This window comes from Rissa tridactyla, chromosome 4 (assembly GCF_028500815.1).
Source record: "Rissa tridactyla isolate bRisTri1 chromosome 4, bRisTri1.patW.cur.20221130, whole genome shotgun sequence".
NCBI classification, from domain to species: Eukaryota; Metazoa; Chordata; class Aves; order Charadriiformes; family Laridae; genus Rissa; species Rissa tridactyla.
In genome coordinates, this window is record NC_071469.1 from 58,928,723 (window position 1) to 58,947,636 (window position 18,914).

The 18,914-nt window shown below is 39.5% G+C and overlaps 1 protein-coding gene across 1 annotated transcript in view; it reads right to left on the reverse strand.

Moving 5' to 3' along the window:
• The window catches only part of BEGAIN (brain enriched guanylate kinase associated), a 152,741-nt gene that overhangs the window by 74,368 nt on the left and 59,459 nt on the right, over window positions 1–18,914 (reverse strand). The window contains exon 3 of the mRNA XM_054199961.1: window positions 1,904–1,993. Coding sequence (XP_054055936.1) covers window positions 1,904–1,993 — 90 coding nt within the window. The remainder of the gene's footprint in view (window positions 1–1,903; window positions 1,994–18,914) is intronic.

Here is an 18,914-nt window from a genome sequence, read left to right on the forward strand (position 1 = left end):
TGCCCTGAGATGTGGATTACCTAAACACAGAACACATTTTTTTGCCTTATAACCAAAATAGTTTAGCATTCTGGGTGAACTGATACTTGTTTTTTTTACCTCTCTTGCTGAAATTTTTGTTGCTTTCTCATTAGTTTTTTAAAGGTTAAGGTGCATCAGGCTGGGTAAAATAGAATCTATCCTCATTTTGTAAGTGCTGACAGTTGTCATACTCACTATCTTTCATTTTCACAAACGTCTTTTTTTTTTTTAGTTCTGTCAGCAAGCTGATGTTTTTCAATATAATTGGAAAGCAAGTTTCCAGATACATTTTTAAAGTCTAGCTATGTTGAAACAATGTGATTAAGACTTGAGTTAATAAGCAGGAAAGAAACAAGCAAGCTTTCAGAAACCAATAAAATCTCTCTATGAAAATTTAGATCCTTTTGAGTTTTTTATAAAGCAGGGAGGAAATGAAATCTTTCAATGGCTGTTTATTTATTTTATTAAATGGCTAAATAGCCTGAGCTAAAATCCTGGATTTATGCATTTTAAGCTTTGGTATACTTGGAGATAAACTGTGGTATTGTCCTCTGTAAGAGTAAGCTTATTTTCTTTTGAAAGGAAGAACTACAAGTGGACAGTGATGGGAGGAAGAGAGATTTTTTTTGAGAGAGCGCTCTTCAGAAAGGCCACTAAACATCATCCCAAGACTGAATTTCCCCACAGGTATCCATTTAAAAACACCACATAGGATCAGACTCAGTGATTACACTGTGGCTGTGTGAATTTGTTTTGATTTAAAAAGACTTCCAAATATCCAATCACATTGGAATCAGGGTCAAACATTTTGAAAAACAGTTTTACATGCCCTGATTATATTTCACTTCACTGGTCATCTCCTGGTTTTAAGAACGACAAGCAGCAGAACAAAGCTATTTTTGCATCAAGTTCATCTAACCCCAGGTAAGAGTAGAGTGCATGTGCAGAGCCCCAGGGAACTGAAAAACAGGGATTCAAATCACTTTTCCAAGATTGTTTTTTTTCACTCCATAGAGCATAGACTGTGCCAAAAACTACCAAAAGAATCTCACTTATGTCTTTCCTACACTAGCAGCACTCTTAAGATGAAAATTCACACACGTTATTCAAAGAAAATCAATATACCGCAAAAAGGCAATCTAAAGCTTAGCCTGTCTTTATTTTTTTATCTAATTAAGTTCTTACTTTGAAATACATTGCAATTTTTCATATGTCATTGAAAACTATAGGATCAGTGAGTGACATTTCTTCTACATACCTGCCACTTGAAATAAAGTCAAGCAACAAAGAACAAGGAGTAAATGCAGGAGAAATGTAAGAGAATCTAAGCAAAATATGGAAAAATGAGTCATTACTTAAACGTATACTATATGCTGCATAGGAATGTAAACTAGAATCAGTCATCACTCCTCCATCCTTTCAACATTTCTATACTATAGCATTGAAAAAATCCTTATTTCAGGAGACCAAAGGTAAATGTAAATCTGGTAAAGGAGAGAGAATATACACATACCAGCAATTAAGAAAGGTGGATGAACTGCCCAGAAAACTGTGGTATCAATGATTAAATTCAATGCATTTGTATTGTAAGAACTATCTCCATCAGAAAAAAAATATTAAGCGATAGTAAGCAGCTGTGGAATTTGCAGCTTCCTAAACAACTTTCAGTTTTTATACACGTTAACAATAATTACTACAGGCTTGGCTGTGGCAAGCATCTAGAGTACTATAATATACAGATCTGTCATTCCCTTAATTCAGAAAACGTAGTGCAACTGAACGATGAGAGACTACAGACTGACGTGAAAAAATGAAACGTTTTTACGGACATCAGAAAATCAGAAAGAAAGCGTAACTTCACAAAACATCACTTATTAGTTACCTGTCCCAGAGAGTAGGTGAAGATTTTGCGAGCCTGCCCTGGAGAATTCTAGGTTGCCATAGGCAGGTTGGCACCCAGGAATTTCGTACCCTGCAGCATGAATAGAGGATAAACCATGGCTAGGTATGGCTCATAAGACATACGAGTGGTAACCTAGCTAGATTTGCTGCATAGTAGTAGGCTATGGCATAATTTGGTACTAATTATTATTCAGGATATCTTACTTTAAAGCAGTATTAAAACTACAAAACAAGGTGATGTTACAGCACACACATTTAGTGATTTTCTCGTATGGCTATTTTTGGTCAGAATAAGCATTTAGGATTGACCTTATTATGGCTGTAAATGGATGCTACTCCATCTATTTTACTGGAGAAGCATTTGCTCTTAAGATTTGTGAATCATGCCCTTATATTTTTGCATTGTAAAAACATCAGATTAAACAAATTTATGCTTCATTGGAAGAGGGTCAGCAAAATTCCTTCTGAGCACCACAGTGAGAACATGTTTAACAGTTTTAATTAAATCTGGGCTGAGGTTCAAGTTCCACATACCAGGTTCCATGCACATCTACCAGCAGCAGAACAATAGCTGCAAAATATTTGCTGGAAACGAAAAGCACAGAGAAGCAATCTGAACTAGCAATATAAGCTATGAATAACACACAGCAAATGCAGATCCAGAGCCCAGGAGAAGGCCAACGAGGCAGGCAAATTAGCAATGAGAACTGTTGCCCAACATTAGCATCAAGCAATGCTGGCAAGGTTCAAAACACTGTGTTCAGTTCTTAGTCAAGCAAATTCTCACTCATGTCAAAGGTGTGTTTTCCTGAGTAAATCTGAGTAAGGACTACAGTATTTGGCTGCAAAGAATACCTCATACAGTATTGTTGTGTTCCTTTGCAATATCAGAAATGCAACATAACATGCCTTGAAGGATAAACTCAATAAAAGATCAGTTTTTCTTCACTCAAGCACACTCATATTTGTGAACCAGAACTTTTGCACAAGCTTTCCCTGTGGCCAGTGATCTCTACACATGCAGAAAATCCTTCCTTCAAGTATTCGCCATGAATTACCAGCGGGTACTGCAAAATAAGGACCTTCTGGACTGTGAACACATTCTTACCTACAGGCACACATTTCAGGACCAATAGTTGTGCTAGAGAGAGCAGCAGAGAATCTCAGTGTTTATGGGAAAGGAGAACTCTGCCAAGTCTCTTGCTACTGCTGCAAGTCCACTCTGGGACTGGCTTCATGTCAAGAACTACCGGCAGCAAGATGATGCTCTTTAAGGCACTCTGAGGAAAAGCGCTAAGTGAATTCCAGCACGTTACTCTAGTTGTACTACTGAGTTGTTAATTGAATAAGGAATTGAATAAAGATTCAAGTATCTTTTAACTTCTTCCATACTGGACTTGGATTATGTGAAGACCCCCAGGAACAATAGAAAAAAGGAGATGGCCTGAGATTTAGGTGTTGTCATCACATGAATTTACAGCAATATTTTAGCTTTAAAATCAAGGTGGAGGTGGGAATAAATTTCTGCAATCTGTAATACCTTGGTATTTTCTGTTCTTCATTGAACTGTCAGTATTACTTTGTATTACGTATCTCTCTCAGCTTTTCTGATAATCTCATAGTCAATAGGTGTGTACATATTTAATACATACCAGTTATGGAGTACCTCACTATGTATTTTAATTATCAACTATGGGTGTCAGGAAAACAGTCCATTGTAGGAATACAGATTTGAAAATGGTCTCTACCTGCTCTCCTTTTCATATCTGCATATTTTTAGGTACAAAACTGTAAATTGCTCCTAAAAATCAGGTCTTGGAAATCTTAATTTTCAAAAAATCATTGAATTCAGCCACAGTTTTTTCTAGAACCAGTGGAGATTCTTCAAACCAGTGCATTTTGCATATTTATCCACACTTCGCTGAGAAATTCTCCATAGATGTTTTCTAATGAAATATCAAAACTTGCTAATTCTGGGATGGATGAAATGAAAACATTGGACTTTTCAAGCCCACAAAATTAATTAAATTGGAGCTCTTAGAGCAAAGAAGCCATTTGAGCAGGGAGAAATCTCTGCTGTCTTCAGATCCAGCACCAGCTCTCTTCCATGTAGTCTTAATCTAACCTATCTCATACCTTTTACTGATATATAGCAAATAGCTTTGCTATAGATAATCTTGACAACTCCTTTTAACTCTATGAGGTTGTGAGATGTTTTGACAGAGAGGGGAGTGGTGTGAATTCCACTTTAGCTATTTGTTCAGTGTTTTTCCTGACATCTTTTCGGTAAGTTCCGTGTAATTGCTCCATAAATGAGCTAATGCAGAGGAAAGCTCTCTGCTCTAAATGTGGTGGGTCTTTCAGAAGCTCCCCAAAGGGATTTAAAGGGATATTGTTTTATCATTGGCAAATCAGAAATGAGCAAAACATACATACATCTTTGTTTAAAGCAATGGTATATCTTAAAGGAAACAAAATGGGAAATGCTTCCAGTTCTGTCAATGTATTGTTTGCTTTCTGAAACAACAGTTGTAAGAAACTTGTAAGTATTGAAAATAATAAACTATTAAAAAAGAATATTGTAAAGTCAAAGTATACAAATAGTAGTTTACTACAGGAAAAGTATCAGTCCCAAAACCCTGACAAGAAAGTATTTCAGATTATCAAATTTTAAGATGACTTTTTATTATGCCATAGTATGATAAAGTAACTCATTTTCCTCTGCTTTTCTACTGAGCTTCCCTTATCCCTCACTGATGTGATTGAGACAGACTCCAGTGTCAAGTGAGGTTCAAATTTGGGCATGCTGTTGTAATAGCCTGTGTTCCCTTGTCTTGTCCTAGAACATGCAGTATGTTACTTCAAATATTGTCTGTGGCTCATCTGACAATAATCACGTAAGATACTTACAGACCTATAGCCAATTTGAAAAAAAAAAAAAAGTCTCAGTGAAACATGGTCAACACTTTATTTCCCTGTCTAGAGAAGAACAACAATTCATCAGTTTTGGTGGCAGATGGTGATTGATCCACTGTGCCTGGAGTAGACTCACACGGACTGCTTTGTCTGTTTAAGAAATAATGTTATGAGAAAAGTAAACACAATGCTCCTTATGCTCCCCTCTCCATATTTCATACAGGAGTAAAATTTGTAGCATCTGATACGTATAAAGATTCCTGGTTCACATGCTACTCTTCAAAAACACTGCTCTTTTAATGCTGGAATATAGATGGTTATTTTACAAATCTCAAATCAAATCTGAATGATTTTTCTGAAATAATATATTTTTTCAGAACCTGAAGAATTTCATGGTTGTTCCTTTCTCCACTTGTGAGTGGAGAACTTAGTGAACAGACTTCAGCAATCTCTAAGCAAAAGCCACCCCAAATCTTGCACCTGTTAAAGGGAGAAGGATTGTCTGTAGAGCAGGAAAGAATGTGTCCTGGTCTGAATTTAGCTGAAGCTCAGTGCTTTTTAAGATCTGAAGGGGATATGAAAGTCACCCTTAAACTGGGTTGTGCTGTTATGATTTTTGTACTTGCCCAATTTAGCCCTGTTTTACCCCAGTATGAAGAAGTTAAGCACAAGAACCGCTATTTTTGCTTCTATTAACACTGTGCAGCTATTTTAAGGGCATGCTTTTATAAACACTAATAACCCCAGATGAAACATTGACAGAGCAAGCTGGAAGAATGGCAGGGACACCTTGGAACATACTGTCACGACTCTACCTCCACGTCCCGTCCTCACTGAAGAGGCACGTGGCAGCGATGCTGATTTAGCATCACAGACTTGCAAGATGCTGTCAGCTGCGCTCACTACCTACTTTCCTACCAGTCATGACAATGTAGGCAACTGGCTGTCATCTCCACGGAACAAAGGCTGGAGCTAATAAAAATGTCAAACAATCCATTTTCTGTGAGGGGGTGGCAGTTCTATTCCTGGAGTTACCCAGAACTATCTATGACCATAGCATTAAATAATGTAAAACTGCTGCAGGAACTGCAACAATGTATCTTAATGAATATTTTAAATATAATTCCCTAATTGGAAAACAGGGTCCTATGGAATCGTGCATCCCCCAGGCTGGGGCAATCTGCAGGCAGTGGACTGGTAGCTCCGCTTTGCAGACACAGATGCTAACAGAGTACCTGGGAATATAAGGAGATTGGGTACGTCCATCAAGAAGAAAAGGGAGGAAGATGAGGACACCTGTTATCAGTGAAGTTAATACCTATTTTCTGACAGTATAGGAGCACAGAGATGTTGCTCTGCCAGCTCAGTTTAACACAGTTTAGGAGAGAGTGTTTCGCTGGCAAAAGGCCTTCTGGCTTGGGCACCTTCAGTATCCTCCTGACCAGGCACAAAAATCCACACATTTTCCTCATGCCGTTTCTTGTCTTTTTTTTGCCCCACTCTTCTAACAAGCTCCTGCCATGGCTTCTGTTCTTGTTGATAATCTGTGCAATCCCCATCTAATATGTTTCTGGTATGGACACTGGCTTCCCTTGGTGCATCAGGTGCCGCAGTGCTGAAGGTGAAAGACCACTTCCGCATCCCTTCTAGGGAAGCCAGACATTACAGCAAGCTTCATCTGCCAGGAAGAGTTAGGGAGGAAGTCTTGTTCGGTCTTAAAACTCTGGGACCAAGAACACTTCACTGAGATTGAATTTATGTGAGATTTAGTCACCAAACTAATCTGTCTCTGTTAACCAGGTATGGTCTTTTTTTCAGGTGCTTTTGAATTGTGCAACTTTGAATGTTTATAAAAATGTTATGGCACAAATTCTTGGCACTCTGGAAAGCTCCTTCGAGTATTTTAGGTTCCAGCTCAAAAGCAGGCAGGTGGAGGGCTTCTTAATGAAAAAAATCATTGGTTATTTTTTGCTACACCTACATATTTTTCCTTAGTTATATTTTCAGAAATGTCTAAGGCATTTTAACATAAAAATATGTCATGCAAAACTCCAATTGATATTGTTAAAATTTTGCAAAGCAATCTGTCAGTGGAAAATTTTGTGTGACCTCAGTGATCAGTAATGCTACTGGGCCATCCTACCTACCCTACCTAGCTATTTATCTGTCTATATTTAACAAACCATGTGCACAGCCTTTTGTGGACTAAATGTGTATGTATTCGCACACACACACATGTATGTGTATGTACATATTTTAAATCCACTATTTCCAGAAAACCTGTGTGGTAAATAGTGTATAAAGCCTTTAGAGTTAAACTTAAATGCTCACACTCTGAATATGTGAATGAATAATTACCACTGTATTAGGCACATTGACAGAGCAGTTATGGTAGGATTGGAACTTCTTGCAATGTTTGATTTTACGTGTTGATAGCTTCAAATATGTGTGTACCCAAAACACCAATTATGGTTCACTCAGACACAAGGCAGTTGGTTCAATACAGGTGTATCAATAAAATGTAAGGTTTTACGACTAAATGCATTAATGAACTTTCTGTTCTCAAAATGCTGACACCATGCCCTCTGTGAATAATGCCGCAGGAGATGACATGAGCTAAACAGTTTTACATACATTTCTAATAATTAACAAGTCGTTTAAGCTCTCAAAGAATCCATGGAAACAGACTACATTTTTCCAGACTTTGCTAACTTTGTTGCATTAACTGGGTGCTCTAGTTTGCATATGAATATCCACCATTTGCTTGAATCTAGTTAGGTATTACAACAAAATCCAAGACCGTGTGAAGCTTTGCAAGCTTGGTGATCACTCCTGTTGGTATCACTGTGCCATTTTATTGCGCCTATATGACTTCATGTTTTGTCAGCCTTTAAATGCATGAAATATACTAACTGATCTGAAATTTAACAGCTGGTTGAGTACAATTTTACTGATGATTAGATTTGGGGGAAGAGAAACAGGTGCAGAAACACTCCCTCCTGCAACTACAGAAAAATATGGTAGGAATTAGTCATTCAGTATCTGCATGGAAATAATCATAAATTGTTAATAATATTTCATTTTGAGTCTCCTACTTGGGAAGCTGATCATCTGCATATCGTGAAAAGCGTTATCTAGCTTTACTGTCTTGCAGCTTATAAACTACTGCTATAGAGTAAAAACAGTCACATTTTTCAGGGTTGTAGATCATCTTTGCAATATAATTCAATGACAGCTGATAGTTTGTATACTGCTTAAATGCATGTTGTTATTTCCTGTGGGAAGAAATAGCCATAAATGCATTGTATAGGTGACAAAATATACCTGTGCCTGTAGACATTTCCCATTGGAACTATATTTACTTATCTGTTTTATATCTCATGAAGTTTCAGTACCAGTAAGGGCTCTCCAATGCTGTTGATGGTAACATCCAATAGTTTCTCTATTTATTAGAGGCATTTATTTTGATGATGAGTTTTATATTATGGCAGAACTCAGTTTTCATGAAGAATGGTTTTCCACACGCAGTAAAATAAATATCAGACTGACCTAAGGGCTGTCCTTCCCTGCCTTTCCCATGGGCTCATTTTTTCAACTAGCAGAATAACTGTTGTTCCTAATGTAATTAGGTGATTGTGAATCATTTGCCCCCTACTTTTTCTCTATCTTAAATGCTTTGCTCCAGTGTCCCAGCAGCAGATCCATTTTTTGCTCTTTTTTATGGTTTGACTTCAGTCAACCCTTACGCAGCTCCAGCTGCCCTCCCTGAGCGCGCTTAACAAAGCTTTGTTTCAACATTGAGAACATTATAGGGCCAGTACATACCTGGCCAAGAAGACTTCTGTGTCTAGAACTGAATTTTTATCAATCTTAATGAGACAAATTTGGAAAGACATTTTGGTTTCCTAATATGAAAGTAAGGACTATAGATGCTTAAGATATCAGCTGCATAAATTAGTAATACATTAAGATCTACCTTCTAAGTCCTTTATTGCCAGTGTAATTCTCCCCTTTTCTCATTTTTCCACAGTCTTGCTTGTAGCGTCTAAGTTTGGGAGCTTTGGGTAATCACTGACTCATTTTGTGATCTAGGAATGGACTATGTAAAAGGACTTTTCTAAATATACGGATGTATTTACTGCAGACATCAACCGTGCTTGTATTTATATTGCATACCTTTTCCAAAATCTGCTGTGATGTTTTTAAATAGGCATGTGAATGAGTGAATAAAGTCATACTGAAAATAAGAGTAGGATTAACTTTACTGAGAATAGCAGCTCTTTTGTGCAAAGACTGGTCTGTGCTTGCACAGTTCCAGCAATCCATGCCTGGTACCTCCAGAGAATCTGAAAGAACTGATAATTACACGACATCCCTTTTAAGATGGCACTTGTTTTACATGGTAAGCAGCATAAAGCTAACATTCAAGACTGAAATATACTCCTTTCACCCCAAAGAGATATCATAAATTATAGCTGATAGCTCAATAACTTTCATTTACTCACTGAATACATAGGCTAAAGATCTGTTTTCTAAGTGGCTCCAGTAAACTATCGTGAGAAGGTGTTTCAGCAAGAGAGGGGAGTGCTGGCATGCCGGGGAAAGGGCAGTGATGTCCCTCTGGGAATGCTATGCAGAATCCCGGTCACCCATTTTAAAGAGAGGGATTCAGTCTCAAAGAGATGCACTGAAAAGGCTTTTGCTGAGACTTAAGAGGCATCTTAGAAAACAAACTCAAAAGCAAAGCTGGTCTAGATCAGTCAAAGAAAAGAAAGACCGAGTGAGGATGTGGCTACCATTTTAAACAGAACAGGCAGGGTGGAAAAATTATTTCCTCTAAAGAAAGCATTGGCTTAAGAAAAGAAGAAAAGAACTGGTCATGATCACATTTTCTTCAGGAAATTAGAAGACTTTTCATGACAGAACAACATGATTTTGAAACAGCAGACAGAAAACCACTTGGAAGATGGAGTCTGTGGTGGCCTGTAACTGCAGATAACTGTTCCAAAATGTCCATGTTCCTAAATGTCTTTTTTTTCCCTAAATTGCTTTTTTACAAAAAGTCTATTGTCAAAAGATTTATTCTAACAATGGATCTCAGCCCTTCCATATCTTATTCCCTTCACTGTTCAGTGACATTCAAGTAAATTGTTACTTGTGGGAGAACAGAACCAAGCACCAGCTCAGTACCGCCAATGACAGGTGTCAAAAATGGATGAACTCTCACTGAGAAAGCCAGTGTCAAGAGTTCTACCTTTCAGAACCTGATGCGGCTAATGAATTCATCATTTGATCTCTGCTAGCATCTCTGCATTTATCAGTCCAACACTTTCACGTGTTTACAATCCAAATGCACTGCAACGGAGCAGTTCTATTTTCAATTGAGAATACTATGATTACAGAGATAATATCTAGAGAAGCATTCCCAGGAGATGCTTCCAGGCAGCTTAAAATCAATAGAAGTGATGAGTATTTTACATCTCTTCAGATTTCGCTTCTGGTTTGTCTATATAACCCTTATCTTTTACCCCTGAAGAGCATGGGTACTTTCACTGTGGATAGGTTTTCACGTTCCTTTTGCTGAGAAAATTAAGCACTGAGTGATCTGCTTCAGAAATCTGCTCACTGGAGAATTGGTAAGTATGCATGTAAACAACTGCCCTCGAGTATAATCTGAGCTATTTTTGTGTTATAGTTTGGTAGGTTAGAAGGAGGAATTAATTAAAAAAGAGAGACTAGATTTCAGTTCAGAAATTGTTTTTGTCTGCTCAGAAACGCAGTCACATCATATTCTCCTGCCTGCCACCATAGATTTAGATTATTTTTGCTAAATTCTGTTCTTAGTGAAGAAGTTATTCATCACTGACTGTACCTCTGATGAAATAATTCAATGGAATTGCCTGGGCTGGTTGGCGTGGAGTTTATCCCTTGTATATCCATACAGGTTTTCTCAGTCCATCTTGCACTCTGTGGGGCTATTTGAAATTGATTCTTTCTAGTTTTATGTGTCTTCCATTATAAAGGACAGATTTTCTGTTGTCTTAGGGCATACTACATTCATTTTGAAGACACTTATCTATGCCAGGCACTGTTACATTGGACTCTCGAGTAAACAATATGGCTCCCAACGTAGAGAAAATCAGCTCACTTCTCTGTCACTCTACTTACTCTTCTACGCTTTTCCCTTCTCATCCGTTTAAAGTATGAATTCATTGAGGGAGAGGAAATCTCTTAGTATTTTGAGAGAACAGCATGCAGTATAATTAATCCCTATCTCAGGATGGGCCTTTGAGTGATAAAGAGAAAATGAGAGGAAGATTCTGGTGGGGTTACTTCAGTTGAGGGTCTTTTGAGAAATCAAGAAAAAGGCTAGAAAGAACAATATCTGAGGGATGGCCTTGGGATGTATTAGAAACATCTCAATACTCTCAGATTTGTTTGGGGTTAAATTTCAGGTTATCTAATGGGAAAATTTTTTCATTATCCTGAATGCCATTTTAAACCAGACAAATGTAAATTAAAAGACTGAATCCAGAATAACGCGGGAACCAAAGCAGGCTCAGAAGTAAAGACAATGCAGAATTTCACCACCCTGAGGATGAGCACTGCCAGGGTGGGGGCAGCGCTGGGATGAAGGAGCAGGCTTTGTGCTCCTGCTTGTGTCAGAGCCAGGGGCCATGACTGCTGCTTCTGCAAGCGTGATGAGCAAGAGATTTTAGCTTCCTCACAGCATCCTTTCCCTTGGCAGTAGCAGGTCTCTGGCAAAGGCAAAGCAGGCAGCTGCCCCAGCAACTGCATACTTTGTCTATGTCTAGAGCTGGCTTTGCAAATCCCATTCCATTTATTTCAGGGCTTGAATCATATACTATACCTGGCGCAAGGCCCATTCTATGCTTTGAAAGTGCTTTGGGGAAAAAATAAAAGTGCTGCAAAACAAAATTGCCAGGTGTGAGCAATCAGAGCACAATTAAATCTATTACGAATGGAATGAATTATCTCCCTAAAAAAATATTAGCTGTTGTGGAACATGTCTCATTTAGCAATTAAAAAATGTATACGTTCAGGTGAGTCTTATTACTGCCTGGCTAACTCCTGTCATGTGCTTCTTCATACTGTTTTTTGCCAGAACTGGCTGTGTTGCAGAAGAGAGACTCAGTCTTCATCCAGACGTACATCAGTGAGTCACGGGCACGAGACTGGTTTATTCAATATAGACAATGCCTAGCTATGATAACAGCAAACTAATGGATACTTTTAAAACTACAGCCGTAAATGCAGAATGTATAATGGTGAGAATTCAATGACACGGAATACTTCTCTCAAAGGGAGAGATGGCATCAAGGATTAAAGGTGAGATGGGCTCTGAAGCACTACGTGACTGAAGTGCATGACCTGTTTTCAAGACATGAATATAGGAAGGTTATTCTCTCTAACCGGTCTCACAGACACCTACATTTGGGATTCTGGAATGCCCTGGGAGGTTGGACAGACGCTGAGCTGCCTGGGGCCAAGCAGCCAGACTCCCCAGCACTACTGTGACTCCTCTGCAAGGTAAGAGTTACAGGTCCAGGGAGGAGCTTGTCCCATTCACAGTGCTTCAAATCCACCTAACCCATAGGGACAGGAAGTACAGAGTTAGCACGGAGCCCAGCAGCTGTAATCTCTTTTTTTAAGAACACAGTAGTGATGATATATATCCCATACTTTTGGTGATTTGAGCAGGGGGCATGGATTTGTTTCTATTTGAGAGACTTTGTTTCTACTTTTTCACAGGATTTAGCCTTACTATGTGGCTATCAGCACAGATTTCCATGCGTTCCATTGAAACCAGGCACTGGATAACCAGAAATACAAAGTCATGGAGGGAGGTGGAGAAAGTCATGGAGAAAGAAAAAAAAATAAATCAGTTGGGTAGCTCTTGTTTCCTTGACTACATGGTATTTCTTTCTTGATCTGTTTAAGGACTTGGGGCTCCTTGTTCAGGTGGTTTGAAGGTCCCCTCTGGACCCAGGGATCTCTTCTTGAGGCAATGCAGTGCCTGTATTTTGTGCCCAGAATACGATTTGGCTCAGATACCAGAAGAGCAAGCATGTGTGATTTGAGGTGCAGTACGCTAATGCTAACTAGGCAGTGCAAACTGAAATTTTAATACATTCCTTTGGATTTGGCTGCCAAGTGCAACTGATGGCTAATTGGGCCTGAGATCTGTAACAGTGTTAACTTGTTACAGTACAAACATGGAAACCAGAAGGTCTGATCTGGTAGCCGATTCCCTCAAACGAAAAAAAAAGATGTACAGGAAGCCAGGGAGGCAGAATTTCCAGTATGATAGTGGGGTCAAGGCACGTGGAAATCTGGTTCCTATTTGTGCAAGCTTTGCTGGCCATACGCAATTAGAATCAAATTCCCATCTCAGCCAAAGGATAACATTGTAATACCTCCCTAATGTATACTGAGGCTCTGGGCCAGTCTTGACAGAGTTGGAAAAGTATCATGTGGCCCATCTTTTATGGATGCAGGGGTCAAGTGAGTCTGTTAATAGCAGACTGTACTCCCTTCGCTCTCATGTAATTTTGGATCCTCTAACTTTCCCACAGTCCCTGCTAAAAGGTGTCATCTCCTTTGCCAGAAATGTGCTACTGCTTAGTAGCTGAGTAATGGGTTTTGTCTCTTTGCAAAATCCCAGCTTCAGGCTCCTGCCAGTTCCAGAGCTGCAGCCTCTTGGCTCCTACAAGCATAGAAGGTATTGGATTAAACCAGGGTAGGTTAAAGGGTTATCTCTAGATAAAATAACTACTTTCCTTGACTTTTGAACTGGGGAAAGTATCATGCTTGATAAACAAACACCTTCACTCAGGTAATTAAAGTGACAGGGATTGGGTAGCATTTGATTAGGGGGTAAGGAGTCTTCCCCCACCCTGATCAGGTGTGTGCTATTTGCAGAAGCTTGTGGCTACTTAATAATGTTATAGCCTGCAAGAGACCCCTGGGAATGTGAGATGAGAGAAGAAGCCTTTGTGGGAAGAAAGAAGCATTAAAGAAGTTGAATGATCTATGGCCATGTTTAAGGTAGCTCAGGTGAGTTCTCAATTATTAGATGGTTCAGAGCAGCTTGGGTTTTCTTTTTGCTGTGACACGTTCTTTTTGCTTTATAGAAAGAGAATTTGGGGAGCTGAAGGGCTGTCTCCCTTCAGCTTCATTGGTCTTGCTTGTACATCCCTGTGATTTCCTCTGCATCATGAGAACTGAGAGTATAAAACCAAGAAAGGTTTAACTTTCCTGTGTCCTTGTATTGCATGTGTACAGCACTAGATCACAGAAAGGACTGAAATTTCTATTCTGTCAGAGCAGTAGCTATTCTGCCGGAAGGATGACAACCTTGACTGTCACCAGAGGCTGCTCTGACTTACTGCTAACCACTGCACCATTGCAACTGGTGAACATCCAAGTTCTTGGGATCAGAATTCAGAAATTTTCTTACAACATATTTTTCTCTGTTTCTCTGCCTTTGAGCACAGCTCAGTGAATCTTGTTAGTTATTTCAGTAGCTGTTAATGGCTTTGTCTCAATCTATCCATCCTCTTTTGGAAAGAAGCCACACTCTTCCATTACTACTGGAAGGCTTAGGCTTGACCCTGGTAGTTGTTTTATACCTTTAGTAGAGCAATCTTCTTGAATACTCACAGGAGTATCCAGTTAAGGTCTTTATAGCTTGTTCTGACAAAATTTTTTCTTCCTGACTCTCTCCCTCTTTTGCAAAGTGTATTTTGGCATAATCTCTGAACTTCCTACTGGCAACTACCTCTTTGCTGAGAAGTGACATCCTTTCACAGTCTAACGCCCAGTATCTTGTTCCTGTCTTGTTTTCATGTAATCTACTTTTAACAGCTCTAGACGTCTTGGCAGGAGGGCCGAAGCATACTCACTATCTGTATTTCTTGGCCTTTTTCTGATAAGACTTAGACTTCCTCTGCTCTCTACAGACCCTCAAATGAACATGGAAGAGGAATGCAAAATCCTACTCTCTTTCCCCCTTGCTGTGTTCAAGCGCATCAGGAATGGCAGTTCCTGCACTCCTGGGAATACAGACATGCTAAACTGTTTGGATAGCAAGAGGGTGGAAGGGTATGGGCCTAGCCCTGTTTTCTGTCTGGATCACTGGCCAACATCTGGGAGTCTAACGATGAAGCCCCACAACTTCTTTTCCATAGTATGTCTCTTAAAGACACATTTTGATACTTTAGGATTAATTCCTGTCCTGGTGAAGTTAATCTTGAAGAGGAAATTCAGGGTTGAGTTTCTTCTTTGATTTCTTGTGAGTGCTCTGGCCAGGCCTGAGAACAGGTCTTTAACACTTAACACTTTTGTATCTTAATATGACCAGAGCTTTATGCTCTTAGGAGACTGTCCACTAATAAATTATGTATTTATACCCTGGCAGAGCCATAAGCTGCTACTTTCTGACTCCTGAAGACTAATCCAGGTAGATGATCAGTTCTATCACCTCACATTAATCAGACCTGAGTTAGCAAAAACCCTTGCATATTAGCATGTTCTGATATTTGGCCCCTTTTCATTGTTTTTTTTTTTCCCCAACATATTTCAGAAACCTTTCAACCAAACCATTTGTCTTGGACAATTAGACCAAGATAAGGCTACAAAAATTGGAAACTGAAGGAGAAAAAGGAAACCTTTAACATTAGCTAGTAATCTGTTCAGTTAGCTATGCACATTTCTGGTTTATAGCAGGAGTTAAAAAGAATTAGTACATTGAGTATCAGTAGTAAGTGTGGGAATAGCTCACTAAAACAAATGTGGATTTTACACACCTTGTAGAAAGTTGTGTGACCATTTCAACCTTTACTAACTACTTTATTAAATGTTATGGAAAATAAAAAAATTATTTCCGTTTGTAAGGGTTTTACATTCTGGAGTGAAAAAGTCTTTCATTTCGGACAAGTCTTGTTCTCTGATTAACTCCTATGGGTAGGGTTTTCTAGACAGAAAACCCTAGATTTTTCTGTCTTCACCTCACTGATCTTCAATCTCAGGCTCTTTCCACCTCTGCACTTTTTTAGAGGACAGAAATTTGCTGACGGAATTCTTAGTAAGTTGATGTCAATCTGATTACTATTAACAACATGTTCCATTTCCCTCCTTCAAATGAAGTTGAAGGATGGCGGTAAAAGTCAGAAAAGGGATCTAAAATAAGCTAGGTCTCTCTAAATTTCTATAAATACAAGGTTCATTCTGTTATGGTAGACAGTAATTTCTTGTATGTATCCCACCAGTTTTCTGTTCATTTGGACCTGACAAGGTAAATGAGTAATAAAAGGAAGGTAGATGTAGAGAAAATGCAGTTGTCTGGATTTATTGAGCCCACTTGATGCTGTTGAAATAATTTTTTTTCTTATTTTTATAGCCATTCATTCTGTTCAGTCCTGATATTGTATGTCAAACATCGCATAAACGAATAAAGAAATAAATGACTCTTAGGTACTAATGGAAATTATATAGTCTAAAATTAGTGTGTCTACTGCGGCACAAAATAATAGATACTGAACAACTTGTTCTCGTCTTTGAAAATTGAATTTAAATATAAATATGAAATATAACAGCTTTTGGTTAAAATAGACAGTCACACTAATTCAGAAGGTGGAAACACATGGGTAGCCCCACTAGAGACATATAAGGAGTAGGCAGGTGGACCACTGTAAGTGCTGGGGAGATAGAACACAGGCCAAGCATGTTGTGGTATGCTCCCAGCAGCACACGTGGCCACCATATCATCAGACCTGGTGGTAGCAATGGGCTATAAGAGTGCTTTGCTGGGAGGCTTTGACTTGATGGTTACCTGGTGCAGGCGGGCTGTGGGGACTGACCCCAAGGACAGAAGGCTCACTCCCAGCATTGGCTCCCTCTAGCATTTGCTGAGGACAGTCTGAAAAGTTCTTGAGAGATACTATTAGGGTTTGGGAAGGCTGCAGAAAGAGGTGCCTGACACACAGCTCCTGAGAAGGCTATGGGCAGCCTACATTTGTGCTGCTCCAGGTGAACTGCAATGGGGAAAGGTATGAGGAATCCCCATTTTGAGAGCCTGGACTGAAGCAGAAAGGTTAAAGGATAGAAGGCAAGATATGGAGACAGAAAAAAAGAGCACCCGCTCATTTCTCCAACAACTTGCTAGGTATTTGTGCCTCCTTGTATGCCACAGCTGAGGTGTTTCTTACCTGGGGCAGCTGTAGCTTCACCTACAGCCTGGGAAAGGAGCAGTGAGTGAGCTCTGTCTGAAATTTCAGAACTAGTGTAAGGAAGGCAAATAGTAGGAGCCTAAATTATGAGCACCTTCTGACCTGTTGTTTTACAGGAATGAGGCACAGCAATAAACATATAATTGACACTCAGAATTGAATTACTTGGGCACTGCTGCCGATGCTAAAGGTAAATGGCTTAGTGCCCTTATCTCCCTCTCCCTTATTGTTCAGGGGTAAAGAAAGATATAAAGAAAGATATTGAAAGTATATCAGATCTGCCTTTTATGTGTAGTGTGAATAGACTGTGAGCTACCCAGTTTATCTCCCTCTGTGCTAGATTACCTGCCCTCCAATGCTGTTTGGCCTCTGCAATTTATATCCCTGTTTCTCTTCTTCCAGCTTCACACCTAATCAAGTCTCACAAACAATCTAAGCAGAAAACAAGGCACAAAGAAACAGTTAAAGACCATAGCACAATTTTTACTCTAATGCAAGACTGCAATAAGTACTTTGGCCCACAGAGATGTGCTCCCTACTATCATGTTCTATAATCCATTTAATAACTGATCAGGATTTTTCTTTAGCCCCATTTTTATGGTTACAAATAGTCTTTCAACTGCGAGACTAAATGTATGTCTGCTCAGTTTATGCTCCTTTGTTTTTATACCTGTGCTGCCCTGTAGCTTAAAGCATTTATCTCCCTCTGCTCTTTCATACCTTTTGTCTACTCATAAAGAACAAGATGGGGGGGAAGGGAGGAGACAGACAGAAAAATTACTTGGGAATAAGTGAGGTTTAACAAGGAATCTCCAGGTAGTTGAGGTGTTTGGTTAGTCTGGAGATTGACCTTTTCTTCTCCTTTGTCCTTCTGCCAGTGTTGGCTTAAGTCGGTTATATCCACTGATTTCTGACATTTGGCCCCGTGAAAAAGGAATTGCAGAAATCTAGCTGAGGGAAATGCAAGGGCAACCTGCAAGATCATCCTACCACCTCATGGGATGACGTTAGGGAGGACTGAGCAGGTCAGGACAGGATGCTGGGGGCAAGGGGCTGACAAAGAGTTGTGTGAGGTGAGGAACACTTGTTCTGTTGCTATCTTGAAGACTGATCTCTTCTATTTGAACTCTGGATGTTTGCAGTTTTCACTAAAGCAGTTTCATAATTTCAATAAAAATCGGATGGTTATTTTGGTAGTTTTTTTTTTTTAAGGAGGGCTTGCTGATTGCTGCCGTTGGAAACCTGCTTCCCGTGTTCTCCAAATGAACAATGTGAATGTTTGTTTACCGCTCCCAACTTCAGAGTGCCTTTATCACCACAGTAACAATACAATGAGGCTTTTAAATGCATCATCTCTCCCAGTAAAGATGAGAGCACTGAGCCAAAGAGACCCCGGCTCAAAGCCCTGTGTCAGAGCCAGGGTAGGAGCTAAAATCTTCCTGACCCTGAGTTCTCTGTGCTGTGCTCCTTTCCCCAGGTGCCCATGGTTTTGCCATGCTTTGCAGGCAGGCCTGGGCAGGTGGCAGTGAAATGACAACAGTTTAGCCAGAAATCATTCCTCTGAAACAGCAATGTTTTTCCTGCGTAACAAGGCAGCATGCTCCCCCGGAACAGAAGAATCCATCCCTTGGCTTAAGCTAAGGTGGTTCCAAGGAAGAAGCCCGCTCTATGGCAGAAACACATGTCTTGTAAATGTCGAATCACTGGAAGATTTGTATTTTGCTGTGTTGTTTGTAGCACAGTATACAACTATTTTTTTGTTCAAGTAATACATCTTGGCTGGGGAGCTGATAAGGAAGCTCTGAGATTTATTTATTTTTCCCT